Source organism: Perca flavescens, chromosome 21, assembly GCF_004354835.1.
Source record: "Perca flavescens isolate YP-PL-M2 chromosome 21, PFLA_1.0, whole genome shotgun sequence".
Classification (NCBI taxonomy): Eukaryota; Metazoa; Chordata; class Actinopteri; order Perciformes; family Percidae; genus Perca; species Perca flavescens.
In genome coordinates this window covers 10,620,464-10,647,523 of record NC_041351.1, presented here as the reverse complement: position 1 = coordinate 10,647,523, position 27,060 = coordinate 10,620,464, and the positions used below count along the sequence as shown (strand labels likewise).

General features: G+C 41.7%; 1 protein-coding gene across 2 annotated transcripts in view; it reads left to right on the top strand.

Moving 5' to 3' along the window:
• Positions 1-27,060, top strand: part of dock1 (dedicator of cytokinesis 1) — a 194,072-nt gene that overhangs the window by 25,911 nt on the left and 141,101 nt on the right. The window contains exons 6-18 of one of the 2 annotated variants that reach the window (XM_028567274.1): positions 434-582; positions 1,237-1,372; positions 3,259-3,416; positions 4,098-4,179; positions 4,770-4,905; positions 6,091-6,163; positions 8,258-8,337; positions 11,235-11,360; positions 11,740-11,864; positions 16,390-16,488; positions 17,017-17,089; positions 19,782-19,885; positions 21,310-21,493. In XM_028567274.1, coding sequence (XP_028423075.1) covers positions 434-582; positions 1,237-1,372; positions 3,259-3,416; positions 4,098-4,179; positions 4,770-4,905; positions 6,091-6,163; positions 8,258-8,337; positions 11,235-11,360; positions 11,740-11,864; positions 16,390-16,488; positions 17,017-17,089; positions 19,782-19,885; positions 21,310-21,493 — 1,525 coding nt within the window. Of the gene's footprint in view, positions 1-433; positions 583-1,236; positions 1,373-3,258; positions 3,417-4,097; positions 4,180-4,769; positions 4,906-6,090; positions 6,164-8,194; positions 8,338-11,234; positions 11,361-11,739; positions 11,865-16,389; positions 16,489-17,016; positions 17,090-19,781; positions 19,886-21,309; positions 21,494-27,060 lie in introns of both variants that reach the window. The other variant, XM_028567273.1, reaches the window with a different exon arrangement.

Sequence of the window (27,060 nt, the reverse complement as noted above, 5' to 3'; positions counted from 1 at the left end):
TATATATATATATATATATATATATATATATATATAATATTGAACTTATGAATTATTAATTAGATTTTGTTATCTTTGATTACAAAGTGTTTTATTTGTGCATATCTTAACACAATACTTAAAGTGTATAATAGTAGTGTGTAATTGTTTTGACACATATTGTTATAGTCGTGTAAGTATTGACCTTACAATGTTTGTACTGGCCAGGCCCTTAGGCATAATTACATAATAATATAATTCCACCTGGTCTTAATAATTAAGAGCTTTGTTCACATACACTGTCCTGTACCTGCAGCTAATGCAATGTCTGACCTGCCAGCATGAACAAGTCCTCTCGCCAGTCAACAGTTCAGACACAAGAGCACTTGGATGTTTTAAATGTCCTCCTGTGTCTAAGCTGTACACATGGTCATCCGTCTGTTTCTGCTGTCAGGGGGACAAACGTGAGATGTTCAACTCTGTCCGGGACATGATCTACGACCTCATCGAATGGCGTTCCCAGATTCTGTCCGGCACCCTCCCGCAGGACGAGCTCGCCGAGCTCAAACAGAGAGTCACCTCCAAGATAGACTACGGCAACAAGTGAGCATCCAGTCTTTAAATGCTTTTAGCCTTGTCCTTCCCTCCCCCACAGCTTATATCCCTTTATCCTCATATCTATCTGGAAGAATGACTCTTGTTGGAACAGGTCAGCAGTGTCAGTCAATAGAAAATGACAGGTCATCATTTACATTGAGCGCCAACTGGAGGGATTTAGTTTCAGCAAACCGTACTGTATTCCATCATGAAATGACAGCTTTTGCAGTAGGCCTAGAAAATCGGTTGAAAATTATTTTGTTTGTGAAGCTCCATTCTCCTCCTGTGATGAAACTTTAAACCTTTGACCAGGTTGGAGAAATGGCTTTTGCCTCTGCAGAAGCAGGGAGTGATGAGTTGATGAAATACACTGACTGCATGCTGGCAACATGCTGTTGTCTGTGCTGACTCCCTCCATAGAAGAAAGAGTTGAACAAAGTAGGGGAGCTTTGAAAAGAAAAAAACAAACAGCGAAACTGAGGGAATGTTATATGAGGAGAAAATGAGGCAAAGGGAGTGGCAGCGTGCAGTTATTGTTCGCTGTTTTCTTTTTCATAAAAGCAACCACACATTCTCAGTATTTACCTCATCTTTTACGGTATTCTATTGTATGTTTTTCATGTTCTGGCACTCGTTAACCCTCCGGCATTTTTATGCAAGGTACTTGGATCTCGATCTGGTGGTCCGAGACAAAGATGGAAACATACTGGACCCAGAGATCACCAGCACTGTCAGTCTGTTCAGAGCACACGAGGCTGCCTCCAAACAAATTGAAGACAGGATTCAAGAGGAGAAGGTAAAGATAGACAGGATCCGGACGTGCCTCTTGGAAACCATTTTTCAACCTGCAACTAGACTCTGGTCTTCATTCAGATAGCATATCAAAGATAAGGAAAAGCACAATAGTGCACAGTGTCAATGGACATTGTACACATTATGATTTGAATGTGGTCGCACCTTGTTTTTGTTCTTTCTGGCTCATTAAATCTCAGAGTCTGAGTCAAACATGCAGTTACAGTGTTTGCATTAGGAAAAAAAAACACGGCAGTGTTATCACCTCTCTTCATATGCGATAATTGTTTCAGATGACCCCTCATTTGTCTTCATTGGAGACTGCTTTCCTCGACAGTAGTGTCTCCTCCATCCCTATTCACAATAATATCAAACATTTTTAGCCATGCTAGTGGTGTGGCTCTAGGAATGTCAGTGTAGGTTGGTTGGTCCAGACTGAAATATCTCAACTGTTGAATGAGAAATTAGGTACAGATATTCAAGGTCCCTAGAGGATACATTTTACTGACTTTGGTGATTCCTTAACATTTCATCTAGAACCATCATCAGATCAAAATTTTTATTTCTCCTGTACTTTGGTTAATGGCTAAATACCTGCAAAACTAACAAGCAGCACTTTGTTGGCTACAGACCCAATCACAATGTTTGTTTACAATAACTTCCGGGTAGAAAATCCCTGTGTCCCGTACATGAGCTGAGCAAACAGGGATGAGAAACAACTGGACATACTCTCATCTCATTCATCTAAAATGCATGTTTGACCCTTTCAACGGGTCAACAACTTTCACTGTTAGGTTACAGACTAAAGAAATGGAACCGCACCCAAACTAGCTGTCAGTCCGACCGGCGCTGAGATGTTGCTGTTCGTAACACACGCTAGCAAAGCAACACAGTACAGAAAATTAGCACAGCAGAAACCTCAGATAGGTCGGACCCCCATGTTTATATATATGTCTATCTATATGTCTTTAAAAGTTAGAGTAATGGCTGAAAATGACAACAGAAATAAACAAGTTTGCCATCATATTTCACATATCTCGTGCAGTTCTCATCAATGATCATTTGTCTACCCGGAAGTGATTTTTGTCATTTTTTTGTGACGTAGTAGTGATTCGGTCTACAAAAATATCAAACAAATGGACTTGTGTTTGAAGGCAAGACAAATGCAGAGAAAATACACAGAACCCCTGTATTCCAATCTAAAATGCAGTTTTGGCATTTGCACAACTTCATTATAGAAGTGGGGGAAATGGGGCCACTGCTGGTACACAAAGGAACTCAGCCAGGTTCCCTGTGTATTTTACTTGGCCTATCAGTGGCATCCCTCACCTGAATGTCAGTTGGCAGTATCTAGGACTGTCAGACGCAAAGTGCCCTGCAGTTATGTGGTCTCATCTTATGTGACCTTCTCATCCAGAGGTCTTTATTGCATATGCATGGGCAATAAGAAAGTGTCCAGGTCATCGTGATAAATATTAATAATGTGGCTCCAGCATATTTTTGAAGGGCGTCCAAGGAATCACACAATCAGTCCACCTTTTACTGCAGATGCAGTTCTGGAAATCAAGCTAAAGTTAAGACTTTTTATTCCAGAATTCATTATACTGTGTATTATATGAATATGAATTATATGAATTCTGATGGATATATAGTCATTGTTGATTATTGCTCATTAACTTGAAATTTTCAGAAGGACACAGAGGCAGTGGCTTACATTTAATAACCTGGTGTGCAATTGCAAACCACACCTACTCTCAGTATCGCGTTATTGGATCTTCCGCTGGGCTCATTGTTTAAACTCCACACAGGCCCGAGGACTACCTGCGTGTCACAAAAAGCTATGGAAGAATGCCCGATATTGAATGCAGCATCTCTATTTCCCTCCAACAGTCTCAGAAGCAGAATATTGATCTGACCAGGCAAGCAAAGTTTGCCTCCACACCATCGTTTGCCCTCTTCGTGACTCTAAAGAATGTGGTGTGTAAGATCGGTGAGGACGCAGAGGTCCTCATGTCACTCTATGACCCAGTGGATTCCAGGTTCATCAGGTAAACCCATGGGTGCATATTCACTTAACACACTCTCTCTTTTTCCTCTTTTCCTTCTTTGCTTTACTCCTTCACATTCACAAACACAGTTCTGATTAAACATTGTGATCACTTTTGGCTTCTTGTGCTATTTCAGTTGTACCTTTTACTTTTACTATTGTTGCAATGACAGTGTAATTGAGGACCCCCTCGAAAACGAGATGCTTCATCTCAAGGGTTTATCCTCTTATAATAATAATAATAATAATAATTCCAAGTTTCAGTCTGTTGCTAGTGAGGAATTGTAAAGATGATGAATTTGTGCCTCGAGACGTAGTCTGAACTGTACACCCACGTTCTGTTTTTGACAGTAGCTAACGCAGTCACGATTCTTTTCAGGCCAATTCAGTAACAACTCACGGTCAAATATGTTTTGTATTTTTAAATTGAGTTGTGATGAGTTTATAGTAGATGTGCCTCAAGACTGCAACTAATGCCCTTTTCGGACCATCTAAGATTGCTTTTGATGATGGCGAACACACACACACACACACACACACACACACACACACACACACACACACACACACACACACACACACACACACACACACACACACACACACACACACACACACAATAAAATGAGAAATTACTGAGACAGATTACAATGATATATATTCTGTCATCTCTCTCTTACAGTGAAAACTATCTGGTGAAATGGTCAAGTTCGGGTCTGGTGAAAGACATTGAGCAGCTTCACAATCTGCGGGCCGTCTTCACGGTGAGTGTTTGCTTGTATGTGTGTCCCTGTGTGTTTCTGCGTGTGCACACTCGCCTGTGGTAGCCCACTGTTTATTTAGCCATGTTATGAGGCATGTGGGAGCCTGTTTGCAGAGCCTTTATTTGTTAAGCTCTCTCAGAAAGAGCTTGGCTCGCTGTACGCATTTACCAAGGCAGTCACCTCTATCTAATGGAAGCCCAAGGGCAGAAGGGTCAGCGTGCACCCACTGGGAGCACTTTGCTAGTTTTGGAAGATATTGCCCACAGGAAATGAAAATGTGGACACAATCACAGATGATGCTGAAGCAATTTGTGGTGAAAAGTTTGTCCTTAACACAAACTCGTCTTCAACTAAGGAGGTGCTATTCATCAATCATTTGTTGTTGTGCACCCTAGTATTGCTGTGGCCTGAAAAAAAGACTTTTTCCAGATGGTACGTTAAATCCAAATGCAGTTTCCAGGGGATTAATATACAACCTGATTGTAGTCGGTTTTTTTTATATGTCTAACTAAAGTACAAGTCATTGTTATCGACTTTAAGCCAACAGCACCAGCAGTTTTTTCATAACTTTTCTTTTTTTCCGTCCTTAGGACTTAGGCAGTGAAGATCTGAAGAGAGAGAAGATCAGTTTTGTGTGTCAGATTGTCAGAGTGGGACGCATGGAGCTACGAGACAACAACACCAAGAAGCTGACGTCAGGACTGAGAAGACCCTTTGGAGTGGCAGGTAAAGCAGACTACACAGAGACTCAATGATACCCTGTTGGTCCAAAAAGAGGTGCAGGGCACGAGTTGTGAAGTCAGAGGTTACGTTTTATACACACTGACATTATCTCAGAACTTCGTAGCGCTGGTTATGCTTGAATGTCCTCATGAGATCAGATGAGAGAGAACAGATATCTTGTTTTGCCTTACACTTTACAGTAAGTATTGTATCGAAGTCTTTCCCCAGATGAGTAAATGCGTTTGGCTATATTCAGTTAAAGTGGAAAGAAAAATTAGTGTGATTTATCTCCTGTTGGCAAGCTGCCAGGCGTATTGTAAACTAATTAGATTGGCGTTTTGCCCACAGTTCTCCAACAGAGGAAATTATACCTCTCTTTCAGTGTCTTTTTCCCAGTGCCACTTGAAGAGAAGGTAAATGACAGCTTGATTTATGATGGCTCATCTTTAGACATTATCATCATTGCTGCAGTACACAGCATGATGGAGAGCCTGATTTTTGAGATTTGCTCTTTTCTTAAGACACCGTTATAACAGGCTTTATATGGTGGACATCAGACATGTAGTGTAATGGAGTAAGTGGGCTGTCACACTAGCCACACTGTGTATACTTACTCCTACTCTCATTCACTTCAGTTGGAGCCAATTCAAGAATGTGTTTCCTGTTTCGGTATCCGGCTCGCTGGTCAAAGTTCATCTGTGGTCAAATTAAACCTGCAAATTTGCAAGTTCGGCAAATAGCAAACGTGTTTATGCATTGTGTGTTTGGAATCCCTGGATACATAATTCTATCGGTGTTACTGTACATCACCCCATTTAGTATAAATTTCAATTACAGCATTGCTCTTATAGCTTGTTTAGACCTCAAGGCTTACGTCTGTACGCAGCTGTAACTACTGTAAAGACATTTAAAAAGAAACTTTACACCAGGCTGAAACAAAGTGTTTTGCTGCCCTCTTTGGCTGAAAGTTTCAAGCCCGGTCTAGTTAACCACACCCAGCAGTGGTTTGGTGTGGTCAGAAGTGCTCTGCATCTGTCTTAATTATTGCTCATTGAAGAAGAGCAAACATTCGCTGCTTTCCCTGCCTAATGTGTCCTTGCCATGCAGTTATCTGTAGCTCTTTTACAGCCATGCTATATTCTGCAGGCCTTGAGAGTGTTTTAACCCTCTCTCCTTGTTTTTCTACAGTAATGGATGTCACCGACATCATAACGGGCAAAATGGACGATGAGGACAAGCAGCACTTTATCCCATTTCAGCCGTAAGTGGATTGTTCAGCAGCACAAAATAAATCATATTCATACATAAGGGAGCATGGAGTTCCTTTAAGATTGGTATAATGTTGCATAAAATAGAGAAGCTGATGTAGTTCTGCTCTTACACCTTTTTCCATTATTTTGAGTATGTACAGGATATCTGGTACACAGCGTTTGTATTTTATTTTTTTAAAGTCTGGAATTCTTGACAGCTGATTAGCGGGGGTTTTAAGACAGTAGCGCTGCCTTATTCCCTGCTGACTCAATTAAGGCAATCTCATTAACTGCTGCCATTCTCGTAGGACTGCGTACAGAGCCAGAGTAACCTTTTTCCTAACGTGATTTTCTGCATAATTGGAAAGGCTTCAGATTCAGGCAGTTTAGCTGGCAGATCACCTCACTTAACGGTTTTATCTGTGAGCATAAATCATGGAAATTAGAGCCTTCCAGTGCAAAGAGAAGAACAGGGTCTACAAGGCGTTATTTATGTCCAAGTGTGAATATTTGCCGCTAAATTTTAACTGATGAAGGTTTTGAAATAGCAGTTCCACAACTTATTAATGGATGTGTTTTCAAGGCCAACAGAGGCAGGAAGTGAAGGAGCCATTTAGGGGTGGTTTGACGTAGTTATGTAATTTGGATAGACTCCTGGCATCCAAACAGAAATGGAAATAGCTTTCAGAAATGGTCTAGATAGATCAAAATCTTGCTGAAATAGTTTGTTTGTTCTTGTTTGTCCCAGACACTCTGCCACAGTCTGAGACTGAGCTCATCTCTGGCATGTTGTCTGGAATCAAACCAACTTGCATTTAGATAATGCATTTGTAGCAAGATTTCACGTTGTGCCGAAATTATCGATTCATTGATTGACAGCAATCGACTAATCATTTAAGCCATTTAATGCCAAACATTCTCTGATTGTAGCTTCTCAAATGCAACTTTAAAAAAAACATTAATATCATTATTGCAAGTTAGACAAATCTAGCATTTTGAAGACGTCACCATGGAAATATCTAATAGACATTGTTTTCCTTATTTTCTTACATTTTTTGAATCCATTAATTTAAAGTAAAAATAACTAAACTGTTGATAATGATCATAAAATCAGATTCCTCTTTCCACCATGTTTTGAATACCTTTTCAACATCTCCCTGTGTCCAACTCTTATGTACAATTTAGATCTAAATACATTCAAAAAGTTTATTATCACAAATTTAAGGGAGAACCTGTCTTGTTCCTGTTGTCCTACAGTGTTTTGTCCCTTGAATGTACACACTTCTACTGTCCCTTATTGTACTTCCTTGCTTGGATTGGTTTTGGATTCAAGATTGGAGGCACTGAAGACAGCCCTGAGTGACAGAGATCCTTTACTGCTTCCTCCATTCTGACATCACCACTGTCTTCTCCTCCACGCTCTACTTCTTCTGCTTGTTTAGAGTCCTCTATACGGCAGATGGCATCCCCTGCCACTGCACACATTTCTCTCACAGCTGCCACACATGTGGTGCTTCTCAGATCACATATGCCACTTTCTTATGCTCTGTACGTCACTCGTCTCGATCAGTTTGGTACTTTCTACACCCGAAGCCCCACGGAGAACAAAACATGATGTTATATTTTACGTTTGCTTTCTACCTAAAGCAGAGTGTGAATGTTAGTTTCGGAATGGGTATGGAGTTTACAGCTTAAGTTATAAAGTTTCCCGCTTTAAAAATATTTAAAGGCTGTGGGCAGGTCAAGCTTCGCATTGCTCCAGTGGCGCTATAAATGCTGACTGGGCATCATTTCCTAAACGATGATTTCTCTGTGTGTTTCTTTTCATCACCCATCCTGCCTCACTGTTAACTGCTAACAAGCGGCTTTGTGTCACGGTATTCGCATCACTTTTCGGTGTGTCTCTTTCTGTCTCTCCGTCTCTCTTTTCACCCCTCTCCCCTCCTCACAACCATCACTTTGTGGCTCCTCTGCCCCGCTCCTCCTCTTTTTCCGCCATCTCTTCTTCTCTGTGGTGTTTGCCTGTCGTGTGCATACTGCAGGCTAGCGTTGGATGACGCCATGATTCGCCACAAGCAGCTGAACATCTCCCGTTTTTCACCCAGGGTGGCAGGGGAGAACGACTTCCTCCAGACAGTCATCAACAAAGTTATCACTGCCAAAGAGGTCAATCACAAGGGCCAAGGTACAGTACACAGATCAGCCACAAGAACCAGGGCCAAGGCGGAAACTCACCACACTATCAGATAATAAATAATTAAATGTGTGTCTTATTCATGTTATGAAATAGGTATACTAAGTCAGGCCCTAATGGAAATCCAACCTGGATCGGAACATTTTCTGCTGTAATGTTTATTAAGTCAACTAGGTCACCAAATATCCAGTAGTGCTTAGTTAAAGGCAACTTGGCTTGATGTTGGATTCTTGTAGAGTTGGTTGACATTAAAGGGTAACTACTGTTTTTTTCAACTTGTACCCTATTTTCCCATGTTTTTGTGTATAAGTGACTGATTGGAACAACAATCTTTGACATTGGTCCAGTATTAAGCGAGATCGCTGCAGTCGGCAGTGGTGAACCAAGCTACAATGTGAGTTAATAGGGCAATTGTCCAGCTGATTTACCTTAACAAAAGTGCTCTGCCACTGACAGGCTCAGATTAGTATTCTAAGTGTCTGACAACATTATGGAAAGGATCCATTTAGAGATAGACCTTTAAAACATCTTTGAGACCTTTCTGTTTAGCCAGAAACCGCTCTGAAGTCGCTAGCGCTAATCCCACCAGACTCCATTTAAAAAAGCAATACTTTTAGCGTGTATATGTGTATGTAAATCTGTAAACTATGTATTTATTTCAACCAAATCTAGAGTTGTGATGGTTAGAAAAGTGGAAAGACAAACCACTGGTGGGTTTAGCAAACGCAACGTTTTTAAAAATATTTTACTCTTTAACAGAAAGGTCGACCTCCTTAGAAATCCTTTCCATAATGTTGTCAGACACTTAAAATATTAATCTGAGCCTGTCAGCTGGACAATTGCCCTCTTAACTCACATTGTAGCCTGTTTTGCTGCTGCTGCCTACAGCGATTTCGCTTAATACTGGACCAATGTCAAAGATTGTTGTTCCCATCAGTCACTTAGACACAAAAACATGGGAAAATAGGGTCCAGGTTGAAAAAAAAAACGGTTGTTCCCCTTTAAGGAGGGAGAAGCCACACACTCATAACACTGATGCAATCTTTTTGTTTTAAATTCTATTTTAAATCTTAAATCTGTGTTTTGGCAGATATTGCCTTTTACAAGAAACTGAGGAATGTAATATCTGCCAAAATGTTTATAGAATAAAAAAACTAGTTTGTAGTTGTGAATGTGCACTTTCCTTCGGCTTTTCTTTGGTGACACACCTATTGTGAAGTACAATTATTTATGAAGAAAATGTTCTTTATTCATCCTTCATCTCTTCTAAATATTTTAAAATCCTTTCAAGGTAGGATTGTAATTAAGGTTAGAGGGTAATATTAAATGTAACCTTAACAGCATCTTACTGTACTGCTGTCAATTGTTTTCATACTACATTTTATTTTCTGTTCATACAAAGTACCATTACCCACAATTTACTGGCAAGGAGTTGAAACTGTTCATCTTGCCAATAAGAACATAATTCTTTGTCAAGTGCTCAAACTATAAATCACCGCTCATACTATAAATAGTTGCCCTCATCACCATGACTACAGGATGTAAGTAATCCAGTTGTTAATTAAGCTGGGGAGTCTTCTGCTAAGACTGGATCTTATCAGGGATTTGACATCTGTGGTTAGAAGAGCAACATTAGCCATCTTAAGGGATTTGTGCTGGGAGGGGGGGAAACAACATGACAGCCTCTATGGTATTGTCATGCCCTATGAAGATGTACTTGGATAAATGTCAGGTCTGCTCCGACCCACACTGGGAAGAACAGTGGAGCACTGAGAGCAGCTGTTTCGGTCACGCTCGCATATCAAAAGGCTTCCAGCTTGGCTAGTGAGAGATGTGTCACTCATAACCATATGGGGCATGTAAAGTGAAAGTCAATAAATCCTCAGGGTTCACAGGCACCACTCACTTTAGTGGCCCTAAAGGGGCACACTACAGGACCACCGCTTTGATTGGATCACTTTTTTTGTTTTCATTTTCAGTCTCAGGTATGCATCTGTGCTGCTTTGTTTTTCCTGAGAGAATGTTAAGAGTAAGTGTGGTTACAGAGCTGAAGCTGGCACACCATGCAGTGTCTGCAGAAAAGAAGCTTTCCATTTCAACCAGGAGACAAGCAGGGCGGCTACTAGTGTTAAATTGTTAGAAAATATGACCCATGAAAGTCCCCTGAAGGCCCTTTGAGAATAATTCAGAGCCCCAAAGTTTTCGTCTCAAGCTTTGCACTCTCAGGTCTTTCCAAGACAAATTATATATGTCTGTGAATAACATAGCACAGTTAAAATATTCTACCATAAAATGTCACTTATTCATGCTTAAAGAAGAAGTCTGGGGCATTGGGGACATTATCATGAATTTGGCAATTAAGTAGAAAATATTTATTTTAAATTTTTCCCATTTAGATTACCAAATGTTTGTTTGTAATGGAAAAACATTTTTTTCCACTCCCAGTATTGGTGCTCAGAAGTAGCATTTGAGCCAAGGTCGGTGTGACTTTTTGTAATTACAGTAACAATATATTACGTTTAGACCGATCCAAAGAGGAAATACAATGTGCTCCTGTGATTTTTTTTTTTTTGTTGTTGTTGCAAAAACATAGTTCTTTGATGTCACTAGATATCCATTTTGTAGTTATGCACACCCTACACACTACTGCACAAGGAAAACACAAAAAAGCACTTGTTTCTTTTGTATGTTTTCCTAATCACATCTCTGAGGGTAGCTTCTATTTAGTGTCTTGCCCTAGAGCTGTAAGTTGTCACTCTGACAACTGACATCTGAAAGCACATGAAGAAATCTCTTTTTAGTATTTTCCGGGGGCAGTTTGCTCTCACACTGTCTTCTCCTGACGTAATCTCAGTCCCTCCCTATCTTTGCCTTGAATTCATCTCCAGGCTTGTGGGTGACTCTGAAGCTGCTTCCTGGAGACATCCATCAGATAAGGAAGGACTTCCCTCACCTGGTGGACCGATCAACAGCTGTGGCTCGCAAGATGGGCTTTCCTGAGATCATCATGCCCGGTTGAGTGTTTTTAAAAGCTTTATCTTGGCTGTCTCTGAAAGTCTCCTTTTTATATATTTAAAAAAAAAAAAGGGTTTGGCTGAAAAAATTCATTCAGAAAGTGATTTAGAATTAGGAGCTAATATTTCCCAAATTGTGAGTGAGGGTGAAAAGGACATATCATACTTCATTAAGGTTTAAAGAAGAAATTAGTTATTTAATGGACTGAGGTCACCCATGAAGTATATGGTGCCAACTATCCACTTATGCCACCTCAGATGTAATGAGTTATGCAGTAATACTTATTCATATTAAAAAAGATGAACCTTTAGCTCTATGAGCACCATTACAAGTGAGGATGTCCTCCCATCTGACCTGCTTGTTTCTTGTTTCCTAAAGGTGATGTGCGAAACGATATCTACGTGACTCTGGTTTTGGGGGATTTTGACAAGGGGAGCAAGACCACACCCAAAAATGTCGAGGTGACGATGTCTGTATATGACGAAGATGGCAAGAAATTGGAGGTACAACAGAGGAATGTTAACTTAGTTATTTGGTATTTTTTCTGGGTTCAGCTCATTCTCAGCATTCAGGACACAAGTGCTATAGCCGATCGGTCTCTCAGACAGACTCCGATATACCAGGCTTTCTTTAATCTCACACAGCTCAGCATGCTGCTTAACTGACCAGGACTCCTATAAAAAATGTGTGATACAGAGGCCAGACTGTACGCTTTTGCCACCCGTCAAAAATGACAGAATGCAATATCTGTGCTATGTGGTTGATTGACTAGCCTAAAATGTGTCTAACCACTGCAGTAATCAACATCATTGTCAGAGTCAGTTACAGACCAAAGCACGCGGGCAGGCAATATGGGCAGCATAGTTTTAAAGTTGAAATTGATGAATCAGCATTTCCCTTCTGGTATAATTACCTTTGCTAATGAAGTTGAAAGGATCATTTTCTCCCCTGTTGCTTTGTTTGTTTGCAAGCTGTCTTGCAAATTCATGCGATTTTTATTTGGATGAAAATGTGCAGGCCTTGGCACAGACTTCATTAAAATATATTTTGGAGGTGGTCAGCAGTTCATAATTTTAATTTCCCAGTCATACTTGTTGTACGCATGCATAGGAAAGTCTAGCATCCAGGTTGCAGCTGAACACCATTAATCACATTGCATTTCTCTAGAAAATCAAACCAGATGGACACAAACAATTGAACATTAATCATTATGGTGGCTGCCAATTTGCAAGTTGGAGCACATCTCATTGACTTTTGCTTCCGTGTGCGGCCTACTTTTTAATCATGTGCCAATCCATCAGTGTCTAATGTCCTAACAAAGCCTTTGCTTCATCTAGAGTCTGTAGCCAGTGACCCCTTTCTCTGATGTTTAATTACTGTCCCCCCCCTGCTTGACTTTACCTCTTGTACTACAGAGGCCATCAGTTAATGGGGGATATGAGAGGTTTAGAGGAGTTGGACATGAGGAGAATGTAGGAGGAACTGGGGCAGGAGGTGTGTGCATGTGGGAGTGTGTGCTCATTGGTCACGTGTCTGTGTAGTTCAGTTTTTGATGTTGAGACTCTATCGGGATTTTTGGGGCCACAGTTTGTAGTGAATAAGTTAAGGTTTACCACAGAGCCGGCCCGATCCATAAGCGAACTAAGCGGCTGCTTAGGGCCCCGTGGCTACCAGAGGGCCCCCAAGAGTGCTTGAAATGTCCCACAATTGAGCTCATAACAGAGCCGGTCTATTTAAAGATAATGTTCCTGCTAATAGGTCTCACATACGTCTTTAAATGCTTATTTGTACATTATGAGTGCTTATACTAATATTTACAATACACAAGTTGGTTTAGTGCCAAGGGCAGTGACAACATGTTATAATGTGGAGAGTCCCCAAACCAAATCCTCCTTAGGGCCCCCTAAAATCTAGGGCCAGGGTTTACCAGATATTTTCTTGTAAGGCTATTGTACTAAATGCCGTTACATTCTATTGTACATATATTAATGGATTTATGTCCACACTCAGTATGCCTGTGTACTCGGAGAGCGAGTGGAAGTTACAAGAACTGATGATGGAGTGATTTAAAATGACACAGCCATAGTCATGGGGAGGCCTCCTGCAAACAGCCAATCAGAAGATGAGCGCTATTACCCTTAGCTGCCTCAATTATACACATTAGTCTTTGATTCAGAGGCTTTGTCTGTGATTTGGCTCAGCAGGCAGAGGACGTGTAAGGAACAGTGGTGATTACACTAAAAATGCAGTTCTGAAGTAGCAGGTAGCAGTGATGATCTTGGCTTCTGTCAGACAGGGCTTAATTTGAGCCAGAACATGCCGGAACATGTTCCGGCACCTCCGACATTGGATCCGGAACCTTTTTTTATTGGATCCGGCACCTCCTGTCTCATCAGGAAAAATGAATTGCCTAAATTAAAAAAATAAACTACTGTTTGTGTAGTGTTCAATGTTGTTATCTGTTTTGTTAGTCCTTATTCCCCATTGAAGTTCCAAAAAAATCTTGTGTTTGCATTTTCGATGCGCTTTGAGGTGAATTTTCAGGATAAGACGGAAGGGGCAGAGGGACGGAGGGAGGGGAGGCACTTCAACAGCGCGGCGCTGCACTTGTGCTGGTTGAGATTGCTGTTATAGCCTCATTTCACTCCGGGGAAAAATGTCAAAAAAGACAACAAAGTTTGCTTAACTTGTTCAAATATGCTGGCCAGTCGGATCCCAAACAAGCAAAAACCATTTCTGCTGATCAAGAATGTGGAGACCGCGTGGGTTTTTTGGCTAATTTAATAGTCCGATGGATAACTGCTGCTTGTGAAAACTTTTTTACATTTTGCACCGATGCAGTGCATTTTCTGAAATAAAAATAAACATTGTCCTGATGTACACACAGCGTTGTTTAGGTTTTTTTAGTCAGAGAAGCTACTAGGCAGTGTCCTTTTTAATTTTTTTGTTCCGTTACCTCCATCCCCCGTTTTGAGTCACCGGATCCACCCCCCCTCTTGTGCTCCGGGACCTCCCACTTTATAAATTAAGCACTGCTTACACACAACGATTGGTTGTCTCACTGCTAGACAAGTAATCTCATTGTGAATATGTTAGGTTGTTTAGATTGTGGTATCATTTTTAATGTAGTACAAGGACAAATATTTTAGATTCAACTCACAAACGGATGAAAAACGGATGATAATGCTTTTCAATATTTGAGTGCACTTCTCTTCTGTTTTTTTTATATTTGTTCTCCGTTTGTATACAATTTTATTTGCATGGTATACTACAATGTCTATTAGTCATCTACCAGCAGCTATACTGTGTTTATTAACGCAGGTCAGTTGGTATGATTTGTCAGGTTCAATGTCCAGCTCTTCTGTGCCAATGTCAATGGGACATTTACCTGTGTATGTTAAGGCTGTCAGAGCCTTTGGGATGTAATGATTGCAGTCAGTGACAGAAGTCAACAGTGATCAAGTGCCATTGATCACATCTATGGATGTCATGGCCATGTGTCCTTGGAGTGCTGCAGCTCCCTTCAACATCTCGTCTTGCAGCTTTACACAAAAATGCTCAGGCTCATCTCCAGGGATCAGCACTAATTGGTTAAATTATTCCTCTTCCTTCCTGGATTTTAATTGGCAGGAAGGAAATTCTGTGTCTGAGATGAGAGACACTGGCTGAATCTCACGTCCCTAAAATTGCCTCCATGGTTACTCCACTTGCTTCCCTTCCTCGCATCTTAGTCCGTCCAACCGAGGAAGCATGGGCAAGACGGAGGAGAGAGGCAACTAGGAAATGTGTTTTTTAGAGGGATGAAATGTCCTTTCCTCTGAAATGTCATGTGAATATGTCTACTGTATGGGCGGAGTTAGCAACGGCTTTCAGCTGGTCCTTTCCGTAAAGGCTGTTCTCTGGTTCGCGCGAGGCACTATCAAATAAAAGAAGTGAGATTCAGCCACTGTCACTTTTAATGTCTGAAGCTCTTTCAGTATAATCTTTGATAATAAAAAAAGAGGCACTTGAAAATAGCTATCTGTAATTACTAACATTGAGGCAAGTTTTATAATAGGTATACTTTGCAATCTTTCTGGATGTTTCTGTCTCCGCCTTCTTATCTCCTCCGTTCTCTGTCCTTTCTTTCTGGTCTCTTTCTGCCTCTGGATTTCTGTCTGAAAAAGGATTTGTGACATTGTGTATTGAGAGGCTGGACAGTGACTTCTTATCACCTTGACATATTAGCACAGGCCTACAAAACCCCTCTCACCTGCGGCTAGACCTTGGCTACTTTCCCCTCTTTGTCTCTCCAAAATCTGGAGCTGTCATGAATCCTGGCCTTTTAGTGAAGGGGAATAGTTGCTCGAGCTTGCACCTGCCCCCCAGATCTGTTCGGCGTAGCTTGGGGGAGACAGGGCCTGTTATTCCTCATAATTGCTGGTTGTCAGAAGCCATTAGTGTTGGAGTATTTTAGCAGCATCAGGCCAGGGAGTCAGCTGGAGTAGTGGGAGAAAAGGGGTAGGCTGGCTGAGCGCAGATTGATAGAAAACAAGGCATGCGTGCCATCCGCTGTCACTATAGCCCTCGTGCCAAACTCCACAGGGGACCCTGACCTGTTGTAGAAACTCAGGGGACCCACTAGGAAGCCCAATTTACATGGTTGGATCCATCAGTACCAGCTGGTCTGCTTCGCTGTGTTGGCTTCCCTCCACTTCTCACTGCATGGGAGTCACTGCCCCTCCATCTTAAATAATTCATTTCTAATTTATTTCTTATTTCCACAATGCTGTCATGAGATTGGCAGGCAGGTGCACACGAATGAAGTGCATCCAGACTTTTAAAGGCCATTCTGCCGTCTGTCCCAAGGACTACATTTCATGAAATAAGTGGTAGCCAATCCACACATGCGTGTGCTAATGTTTCGACAGAGTGATCATAGCTCAACCATCATGATTTTGCCACTTTGAATGAACATACAGCTATGCCAGTATAACCAGATAACTAGTCGTATTCTCTGATCCGTGCGTTTTCTTTCTCTGTATCTAGAATGTGATCTTCCCTGGAGCTGGAGACGAAGGGATCAATGAGTACAAGTCTGTCATCTACTACCAAGTGAAGCAGCCACGCTGGTTTGAAACAATAAAGGTCTGTCTCTATCTCCTTACTTCTACCTCCTTCGTATTTCTTCTTGGTTATCCCCAGTCATTTATTTAGTAACTGCAATACCACCCTTTGATATAGTTCTTAAATCCATTATTCATCACAACACAGGTTTGATCACCAGCATTCTATAGAATGAAGACTGTGGTACATGGTGGATTTTAACCCATGCAGCTTTGAAGCATAGAAAGACAGTGATGAATATTATACCATATACTAGATTGGTTAGTAGCAGAAATGTATAGAAATTAAAAGTTATTGATCCATGACACTTTAAGGACCGTACCAGGGGTTTTGCATGTTTTAGCTTATATCACATATACTTTACAGCACACGTAACCATTTTTGCACACCATGCTACTTGCTATTAGTTTCAATTGATTTCTATACAGTATGACAATCTAGAATGTGGGGCTTCATTCTGCTCCGAGCGTGTCCTTACAAATCTGCTTTGTGAGTGTGAGTTCATGGGTGTAGATGTCTCACACAGTCTGTTTCTGTCCCTTATCTCAGGTTGCTATCCCTATTGAGGACGTCAACCGGAGCCACTTGCGGTTCACCTTTCGCCACCGCTCATCGCAGGACTGTAAGTACAAATGTCAGCATGTGAATAATCAGTTTTGCCGATGACCAGCTGCACAATTGGCTGCTAATCTATCCGCAGCAAAAATAATGGAAGATATCCAATCCAAGCAGATGTGTTGCACAATGATGAATGCTTTGAAGTTCGCCCTTTGTCACATTAATCAGAGGTATTATTCTTCCCCTGCACACAGCAGTATCGTGGAGTGGTCTGTCAGAGACTACAGCTGGGCTGTGAATAATGCCTGAGGGGACTTGTTTGTTTATTGGGACCAGTGTCTAGCTGAATGCAACCAGTGTTGTATGTCCTTCTGTTTTTTAACATCCTTTCTAATTTTGGGGGTGTAGAGGGCAGGGAAGCCTGCCACTGGCAGCCTTGCCATCCCATCTGCCTGCCACATGGCGAGGCCATTCCTCCAGCAGCGGGAGTGGTGTAGAGAAAAGGACTTTTGGTGGGGTAATGGGGGCCATAACATGTGTATATATATATTAAACCATCAATTCATATGGCACTGAAGGCAAAGCAGAATTAGGAGGATATCAGCACGGGAAAGTATACCTACCAAGTAATATGCAGCTGCTGTCATCCTTTAGTTCCAAAATCCTTCAGCTCTGTTTGCTTCTCACCCGCATGCAGGGGGTTTGGAGGAAATGGCCAGGTCTCAGAGCTCAGTGCTGGTTTATAATCCACATGGAGAGCCTTCTTGTCATGCTTGGCACCTTGCTACTGCGGGGACTAATGCTGTTACGAGGCATGCCTTTGAAACTCTGTGACTTGCTGTTATCTTGCTGCAATGGTTGCTTTAGAAACTGGCTCACCTCAAGTGACTCTGGGACAGGAGGGGCATGCTAATGCTGCCAAACGGGGTGATAGAATGATTATATAGGGTATTTCACACTGTTCCCAAGGTCTCCGAATAGGGTATGTAACATTGGTTGGGCTGAAAATGGCCCGGGTGCTGTTCTATGCGCCATAATGCAACCCTGTGAAATAGCCCTAGAATGAAACAAGAGGTTTTGTCCCTTATATGGTATGCTCATAAATATTTAGATGAGCTGCCCGCTGCCTGCGGAATTCTACAAGCAGCAATACCATAGGCCAAGCATTCGGCCCCTTCCAAACAGGCACATTTTCAACGGGCACTGCACTAGTTTAGTAGAAACACAGAGTGACAGAGCTGCTCATCAAGGCCACTACTTGAGCACATGTGCTCAGTATCTCAGCCCCCTGGTTCAAAATCAGGCCAGCTCTTACACAGTGCATTATCAGACTAGCACTCTAACATTGTCATCAGACTGATGGTTGCTATCACAGATGCCGCCGTGGCTGTAAGAGATCCCCGCCATTTTTTCACTTCTGTTTCATCAGTCATCACGCCACAACCTGGTGAGTGGGGCAGAGGGTAGGCTTTAAAATGTGGCACAGTAGACTCAACATAAATCTGAAGTGACAGCCCACCTTAGAAGTTCCACACAAACTTGACTTTGATTGGCTGAAAAAAGTAGCTCTGTCCTGAAAGTGACCTTTTTCCCCCAAATGCAGAGTTTCTGCTCTCTATAGGAAGTCCTCTATACATTTTTCTCAACTGGGTGGCATGCATACAGTTTCTTCCCTCCACTGGTTCCTCTCGAGCAGGCCCGGCAATTATTCACCGGCGAGGCTGCGGGCAGTAAACCGATGAGGGGATTTATGCAGATAGAATGCGCACAATACTTTGATGAATCACGTCTCCCTGCACGTAAATTTAAGCTTGTTGATCCACTACGATGATATGTGTGGCCCTATCCAAACGCTTGGTTACAGGACAGTCATAACTCTTGTGCTTGTTTATGCAGCGCTTCCCCTCAACAGCCCCAAAGACAGTCACAAACATGTGCACACACACACACACACACACACACACACACACACACACACACACACACACAAGCAAGCAAGCAATGAGCATCTTTTCTCATTATTTTTATTATTTCGTTATTCAAATGCTAGGAGGAAGTGGACACACACATGGTATGTCAATCCAAACCTTGTTGCTTGAATAGCAGTAATAAACTATTTAAGAAAGATAATTATGCTTTTCTTTTGATATCAGAAAACATGATTTTTCAAATTACATTTATATTATGATCAAATCAATGTTCAGATGCTGCATACAGTATATCAGCTTGTAATTTAACCATTTATATTGCCCCTCCCATTTTCTCTTCATTCACACCCAAGTATAGTTACTCTTAATGAAGTTGAAACAAATAATTAAACAACCCATGCACAGATACAGTTACAGCATTAATACAGACATCAGAAGGGAACAGTTAATTCAACTCAGGAGCCGACTCGGGGCCTGTAGTGCCGAGATTTACATTTGGGATTATCTGTTTTATTTGTCTACTAGCTTGTTAATGACTTGTTGTAAAGCCAGCCTTGCATCATGGTTTACTGCAAAAGAGCCTGCCCCTGTAACCGCTCTCATGTTGTCTTTTCATTTCCTGAAGATGCACATTTGTCATATAAAATTGTAGTTTGCAAATATACACAAAAAGCAAAAGTACCCTTGTGTACAAAAACAGGAAAGTAAAGTATAAAGATAAAAGAAAGTATAAAGAACACAAAGTCTACCTCAAATGTAAACAACAATGATCAACATCTTCCCTCTGGCTGTTTTCTGTCTTCCACGTTTCTTTTCTTCCTCCCACAGCCAAAGACAAATCAGAGAAGATATTTGCCTTGTCTTTCGTGAAGTTGATGAGGTATGATGGGACGACTCTGAGGGACGGCGAGCATGATCTCATCGTGTACAAGGTAATTGCGAAATAGCCCGTAACACAGTTAGTCCGTGGTGTTCTGGTATGATTGTTACTGGCTGCCTACCTGCTGGGCTGGCCCATGTGACCACAACAGAGATGAGTCCAAGGTGAGAAATTGGCCCGTCTTATTAGTAGCTGCAGTAATAATGGCTTCACTGCCTTCTATGGAGAATTGTAGTTGGTACGCATCAACCCCCTCAGTGAAATGAGATTACTGTCCAATTAAAAACCCTTGTATAATGATACCTATGCGTTACTGTGCCCATTTATCTTAATTGAAAAGTTGATATGGGAAAAATTTCCCCCAATTAGATTTTTCTGACTGTGGCAAAAGAGTTTTGTTATTACTCTTACTCAACTAGCAGAAAAACTTGATTCAGGGATATTTTAGACAAGGAAAACACATCTGGAAAAAAACAACAACAACACAGTAATAGATAGGGTTTAATATTTTTCCCGAAAATGAGATGAATCAGATCCTGGGAAATAGACAGCCCATATTCCGGGAATCCCGGGATATGTCCGAGAAATGGCTGTTTTTTTGGTTTGTTTTTAGCCCAGGTAATGTATTAATATCATTCAAATATGCGTTCCCAAAATCCCAAACTGACATTTTTTATATTATTTGTATCATTTTTAGGACTAAAGAACACAGTTTATGTCCATCATCAACACAGTTTGCAATGATCAATTCTGCTGCGTGATCAAGTGAGCTGCGTGCTGCAGCGTGACATCTACTGCTGCGCTAATTATGAAATGCCAGGTGGAATGTCTGGGACTTGTCTTCTGAAAATCTAGGCAACCCTTATATAATCAATGTTTTATAGAAATCTATTATACAAACTAACGAAATATGCTTAAGTAAACCATTGAATGATTTCTAAACCATTACGTTATCAAAATCCATTCTGTGCCTGTTGAGGATGTGTAAAAGGCTGCAAACGGGAATAATCACTCAAAGTTAACCAAATACAAATACACCTTATAAACCGGTCACACAACTTGGACTGAGCTGTTTCATTGTCCGGTCTTTCAAAATAATCCCAAACAAAGCTGGCCGCAGACATCATTAACTGGAGCTAGGTAGCCCAGCTGCGTAGTGCGTGCTGTGTAATGAACTTCTTCTTCTTCTTTAATGAATGAATGTATTGAGCCTGTGTAATGATTTAGGGAGCCTTTATTACCGTAGCTACCGTTGCCTGCATCAACGTTACTGTATGAGAATAATAGACACGCACTCCTTGCCTATTTTTTATTTTATTTCCCGTTTCCCGTCATAACCTTTCCCGGGAAATGGTTTTGATCAGATTTCCCAGGAATCCCGTTTCCCGGGATTAAACCCTAGTAATAGAACATAACACTTCATTACAACATAAACAGCAGATATGGATTTCTCTTTTTCTTTTCCTGGAAAACCAGGCAGAAGCAAAGAAGCTGGAGGATTCTTCTCAGTACTTGAACCTTCCTGCCACAAAGCTGGAGCTAGAGGAGAAGGGCTACTCCACCACCGGGAAAAGCACCCAGAACCTCGGCAACTGTACCATCAGCAAGGACTCCTTCCAGATCTCCACCCTGGTTTGCTCCACCAAGCTCACCCAGAACGGTAACCACTTCTATACTTTGATTAGCATTTGTGTCTGTTTCGCATTCTTTTGCCTTTTATCTTTTTTTCTACAAAGTGCCTTTCTGAAGCTAGAATCATGCTTCTTCTTCACATTGTGGTTTCCTAAACGTGACACAGCTTCCTAGTGAGTACGTACCCCCAATCTGTACAGGTATAAAAGAAACACACACAACTGAACACCTGAACGTTTGCTTATATGCAGCCCCGAGAAACGTAAGTCCGGTAGTAACCATTTCCACATGTACTACATTAAAAGAGCTCTCACTGAAGAAAAATCTATTCTTGTGTTTTAGCCAAGTAGACCCTGGATTTTGAAACAAGTTTTGGGCCACAGCCTCTGACTTTGAAAGACATATTATCCATGCCCGGTAACCATATATCACTTAAAGTAGGACTCCGGGACCTCTGCCATCCTTTGCTTCTTCCACCTGGTCTTAACACTTGTCACATGTTGGTCGTTTGTCCTCGCTCAAGGGTTGCCCTTCATCCTTTTCTTCTTCTAACCTACTTTCTCTACCTTAGCTTACTCCCATCAGTGTCAGTGTCAGTCAGTAAATTTCAGTCCATCTCTGCTGAGCGAACGACAGCCCGGCTCGGTTTACTGCTGTCAGTCTGGCGGAGTAATTTCCCAGGGTGCTGAGAAGATCTAGACTTATTAAGATAAGGGAATCCCCATCTCTGCTCTGTGGCTCATGGATTAAGGATTTTGACCTCTTGTGTTCCCCCAGCCTTCACACGTTTATAAATCCCAACAGGCATTACTGTAAACCCCCTTGGATGTGTTGGTATTTCCAGACTGCGTTCATAACCTTGGGATTGTCTCCGTGTTGATTGTGTGAAAATCTGGTCTGTGGTCGAGTGTTCCTATAGTAGCTCTGATTTCACACTCTAAACAGAACAATCCTAAATCCGTCTGCTATGCTTTCCTCTGCGCTTGTTGCATTGGACTTCTTTTTTTTTTTTTTTTTCTTTTGGTATGCAAAACTGAGTCACCATTTTCATTAGAGCCAAAATGAAAGCTTCCTCAATCCTCTGTGTGTTTTTTGGCCACAGCCTGAAAGAGTTGGAATGAAGAAGGGACCGATTCACCGCAGGCTAACTGTGACTAGAATTGAATTGATTAATTGTTTTACTTGCCCAAAGCAACATGCTGTTTGAAAAGGGCTACATCATGCCCTTATGTTTTTATTCATGGTAACACGAAGATCATTTCAAATAGTCAGACAAGGGCAGCGTGAAAGGAAACGCTTGGAGTGAACTGTTGAAGCAAATTTATGTTTTCTCTGGTCAAGCGCTATGTAGTCTTTTTGCGGTATCAGAGTGCTCACTGAATAATCCTTGTATATCCCTGTGAAAAGAAGCACTACAAACCTGTTTTTATCTTCCTCGGGTGCACGATATAATCCCTTTTGAATTTATTTAAATTAAAGGCTACGAATGTTCACGGTTCCCTGTGAATCGCGAATAACCGCCTGAGCGCACTGTCACTCGGTATCCTTGTGATCCTGCGAGCAGATTCCGTAGTAACAGATCCCCTGATGACACCGGAAGATTTATTCTCTGTTGTTGTATACATACTCAAACTGTGCGTGCGCAAAGGGAATGCAGTGCTCAGTAAAATAAGGCCAGAAAAGACCAGCAACTTGTGATTTATTAAATACACCCAAGTCTAAAAAAAATGTCATTTCATTAACCGATAGTTGCACTTTATAACATCTTGGATCTTATTTGTGCCCATAATTTATATAAGTTATGATGACTTTGCTCACCAAAATGACTGCTCTGATGTAGTAACATGGCAAAATTGCTTTAACGTTCAGGCAGATTATCCAAACCACTTTATTTGGAGGTAAAGCTGAAAGCAAGTGCACCCAATATGTTGGTAATGATCACTCACTGCACAGGAAAACTGTGCATGCACAACTACAGTAGGTTAAAGTTGACCCAGGAGTTTAGTCTGTAAACTAGGATTGATGTTTACAACAGGCTTCCAGATAAGTTTGGCCAACCTGGAGGTTTGTTTAAAAGCTGTACGAGCTTCTGATCTGACAGCATGTGTTTCTTGCACTCGCTTACTTTGTTTTAGTAATGTTGCTGCATTCATAGATTTCAGTGAGTACATCAATAAACAGAGGTGCTGCATTGTTGCTATGCTAATGTAACTATTATGGACACTGCATCTGAGGTCATAGACTCTGTGACTTTAGTGTCTCTGCTCACATTACAGGACGGTCCGAGTTGCAAAAGTTGTAGGCCTCTTGCACTTATGGAACCATCTCAGCACCTTTTTGTATGATTAAAAAAAAAACAACATGGTTTTTGCTCTTGAGTGCTGGTATTCTAACCTGACTCCGCCAGATGGATTGCTTCGCATTTGCTCGGCATATCCATCTGGGAACTTTCCGATGGAGAACTTTTGGGAAGGGGCGGAAATACTGGTTAGCCGATTGGATGAACCATCTGTCTATCACCTATGTTGGTGATAGACGGGCCAAATCAACCAATCAGATCCACGAAGCGTATAAAAATACAACCACAAGCCCCTGCTGCTGCAGGCAAAGCATAGCTCGTTAGCTCAGCATGCAAGCAACATGTCGGTAAAGGATATTTGCCGTTTGTGTAACAAGAATTTAGGAATAAAAGACACCATTTCAGGTTCCCGGACCATATTCCAAAAGAAGGATCCAAGAGAAAAAAACCATTAGCGAGCGGCTAACAGAATTATGGCTACCGCTGTCTGAAAATACTGGTTAGCTGATTGGATAAACCATCTGTCTATTACCACCTAACCCACCTCAAAACCAACGCTGATTGGCCCGGTCGTTTGGCTAACGGCTCCAAATTTTCTCTACCTCAAGATGCCAGACTGATCTGCGAGTGGAAAACTGGAGCTCGCGAGATCAGGACGGTCTCACGAGGCTACTGGTATTTTGGAAGTACAGGATTTTCACCTGACAGTCATTTTGAAGAAGAGGAACAGAAGTTTTCTCTCTACCAGCCACATACTAATGCAGATGCCTTATGGGACCTTGTGGTGAATCTTTACTGTCTAACAGGGACCTGCATGGGGGGAAAACTAAATTTTTCGCTGTCGCTCTTCTCTATGTGGCCCCGATATGCACAATAAACGTTCGCAAAGCCTCAGTAATGAGGTCGCTGCGGACCCCAGAACAGGCCTTGGTTAGACGTACAACCTTGTATGTTCTTACAGTAATGTTCCCTTTGAGGGTTATTAAGTGTAGTCTACGCTTAAAGTTGTCATTTAAATGACTGCTCAGTGGGTGGAGATGTCAGCAGCCTCAGTTACAGAAGCAGAACCCGCCCACACTGATTACACTAGCTAGGGAAGTAATGCTAGTAGCTCAAACCCTTGTCTGAACTGTAGATGTACAGTATATAACATACAAGAAGAAATCAATCCGCAGCATTTTTCTCCCCATTTGTCCACCTTGCTTTCTTATCTACGCTTTCTCTTTTTCCCTGTGTGAGAGAGATGCGCAGCAGTGTGTGTCCCGGTGAGAAGATTCACTCTGGTAGAGCAGCTCCACTGCTGATATTTACCTGGCACTTTGTGGTGGTAATTTGCAAGGCACCAATAGGTGCTTGGGGATCAGGCTGCCTCATCACTGCACACAGAGTTTGATTAAACAGAGAGGTTTGTGTGTGCGCGTGTGCATCCGTGTGTGTGTCTCCCATGGGATGTCATCCCACGCCAAAGCTGTAGGAAAAGCTTTGAGTTCTTTTAATAAAGCAATGCAGAGCCAATCTCTCCGACTGTGCCAGAGTCTACCTGCTTTATTAAAAGCTAGAGGCTCTTTAAAACTCCCACCTAAACAACTCACTCACTCACTCACTCACTCACTCACTCACTCACTCACTTACTCACTCTTCACCCTCCAACAATGCTTTTGGTTGACAGCTAGTTGATAGACAACAATTCTTCACATTCTTCTTTACAGTGAAGATGTGCTTCTTTTCTCTGTGGTATATCATTGTAGATGAACCAGGTTGGTTTTGTAGTGTTGCTCAGACCTTAGTAAATGGTAAATGGGCTGAACTGTAAAGCACACTCACCCAAAGTGTTGCCTGACAATTGAGGCCGTTTTGGTTCAATGTCTTGCTAGCTATTAGTTTGACAACCTGCTCTATTTCCCGAGCCACTGCTGCCCCAACTAAAGTAAGCAATTTGAAGATGTCCCCTTGAGCGCTGTGGAAATTCCGATTATTTGCTATTTAGAGAACATATAATGGATTGATTAATTATAAATATAATCAACATAAATTGCAACATTAGTTGTAGCCTAAAGTCTGTCTAAATTTCATCATCTGCTCAATTCATATTCACCTCAGGCTAACTGGTTGCCCACAAGCCATTTTTCCTGAAGACTTATTCAGGCAAAAGGGGGTGGCAGTGGGTGGTGGTGGGGAGATGGCACTTGAATGCCCCTTGCAACAGACTGCTTGCTTCATACATGAGACCACATCCCTGATCCCCACATCTGAGATGAAACACTGTTTTTAATTAAGCTAGATTTATGCATGCGGTCTCCCAGTGCTGGGAGCTCGTGTGAAGTGCTGCTGGCTCATCCCTGGGTATTTGTAGTGTGCTTCACTAAACTGAGGCTGGAGGAGAAGCAGACATCCAATGACAGCAGAGCTGGCAGAGGACCATGACTGGTGAAAGATGTATATTAACATCCTGTTCCTTACTTGGCTGGAAAAATATAGAATTAAAAAATAGTTTAAAAGTCGAGAAGTACGTTTTTACTGTGTGTAAAGCTGCTCTTGCATCACTGTTTAAACAAAAAAGACCTGGACTTTTAAACTTTATAACCAAATACAAGGCTGTTACTGTTAGAAAAAAAACAAGCTATTAAGACTACTCAGTGGTTGTGATTGCTTGTAAAAATGAACAAAAGTGCTAATGAGAGGCGAGACTGTAATTAAATGTATTAATAAACTGCATTTCAGTTGTGCAGTGACAATGTAACCAATTCTTCCAGAATTAATTATTCCACCACTCTTCTTCTGACATCCATTCTCAAGCAGATATTGTTTATCGAAGGCCCTCCTCTTGAAACTCCCATGCCAACCAAATCCCCCACACACCCAGCGTGGCCTCTAACAGCAGTGCCCCAGTGGGACCAAGCCGCCGGATGATTTATTCTCATTTTATTACATTTGTCTCTCTGAGCTGCTAAACTGTCAATTTTCAAATGTATGTGTCCTTGGGGAAGGGGTTCCTGGTAGTTTAGATGGGGTCTTGTGACTGAACCCTGATAGGTTGTCAGGTCTGCAGATGATAGACATATATCAATGTCTCGCCATGCTTGATCAGCTCTTCCTTGTTCAATCAGGCGTGGCGAGCAGAGAGAGGGAGCAGCTAGGGTCCCCAGGAAGGTATGTCAGGCTGGGCGTCTCTGTAAACCATGTTTCCCTGCTGCTTTTTCGATGCAGGCTTGGCTAATAATACACCATGAATCTGCTATAAGAAGTTTCTCTTTCTGCCTTATATCAGGGTCCGTTTCAGAAAGCAGGTTTAGTGA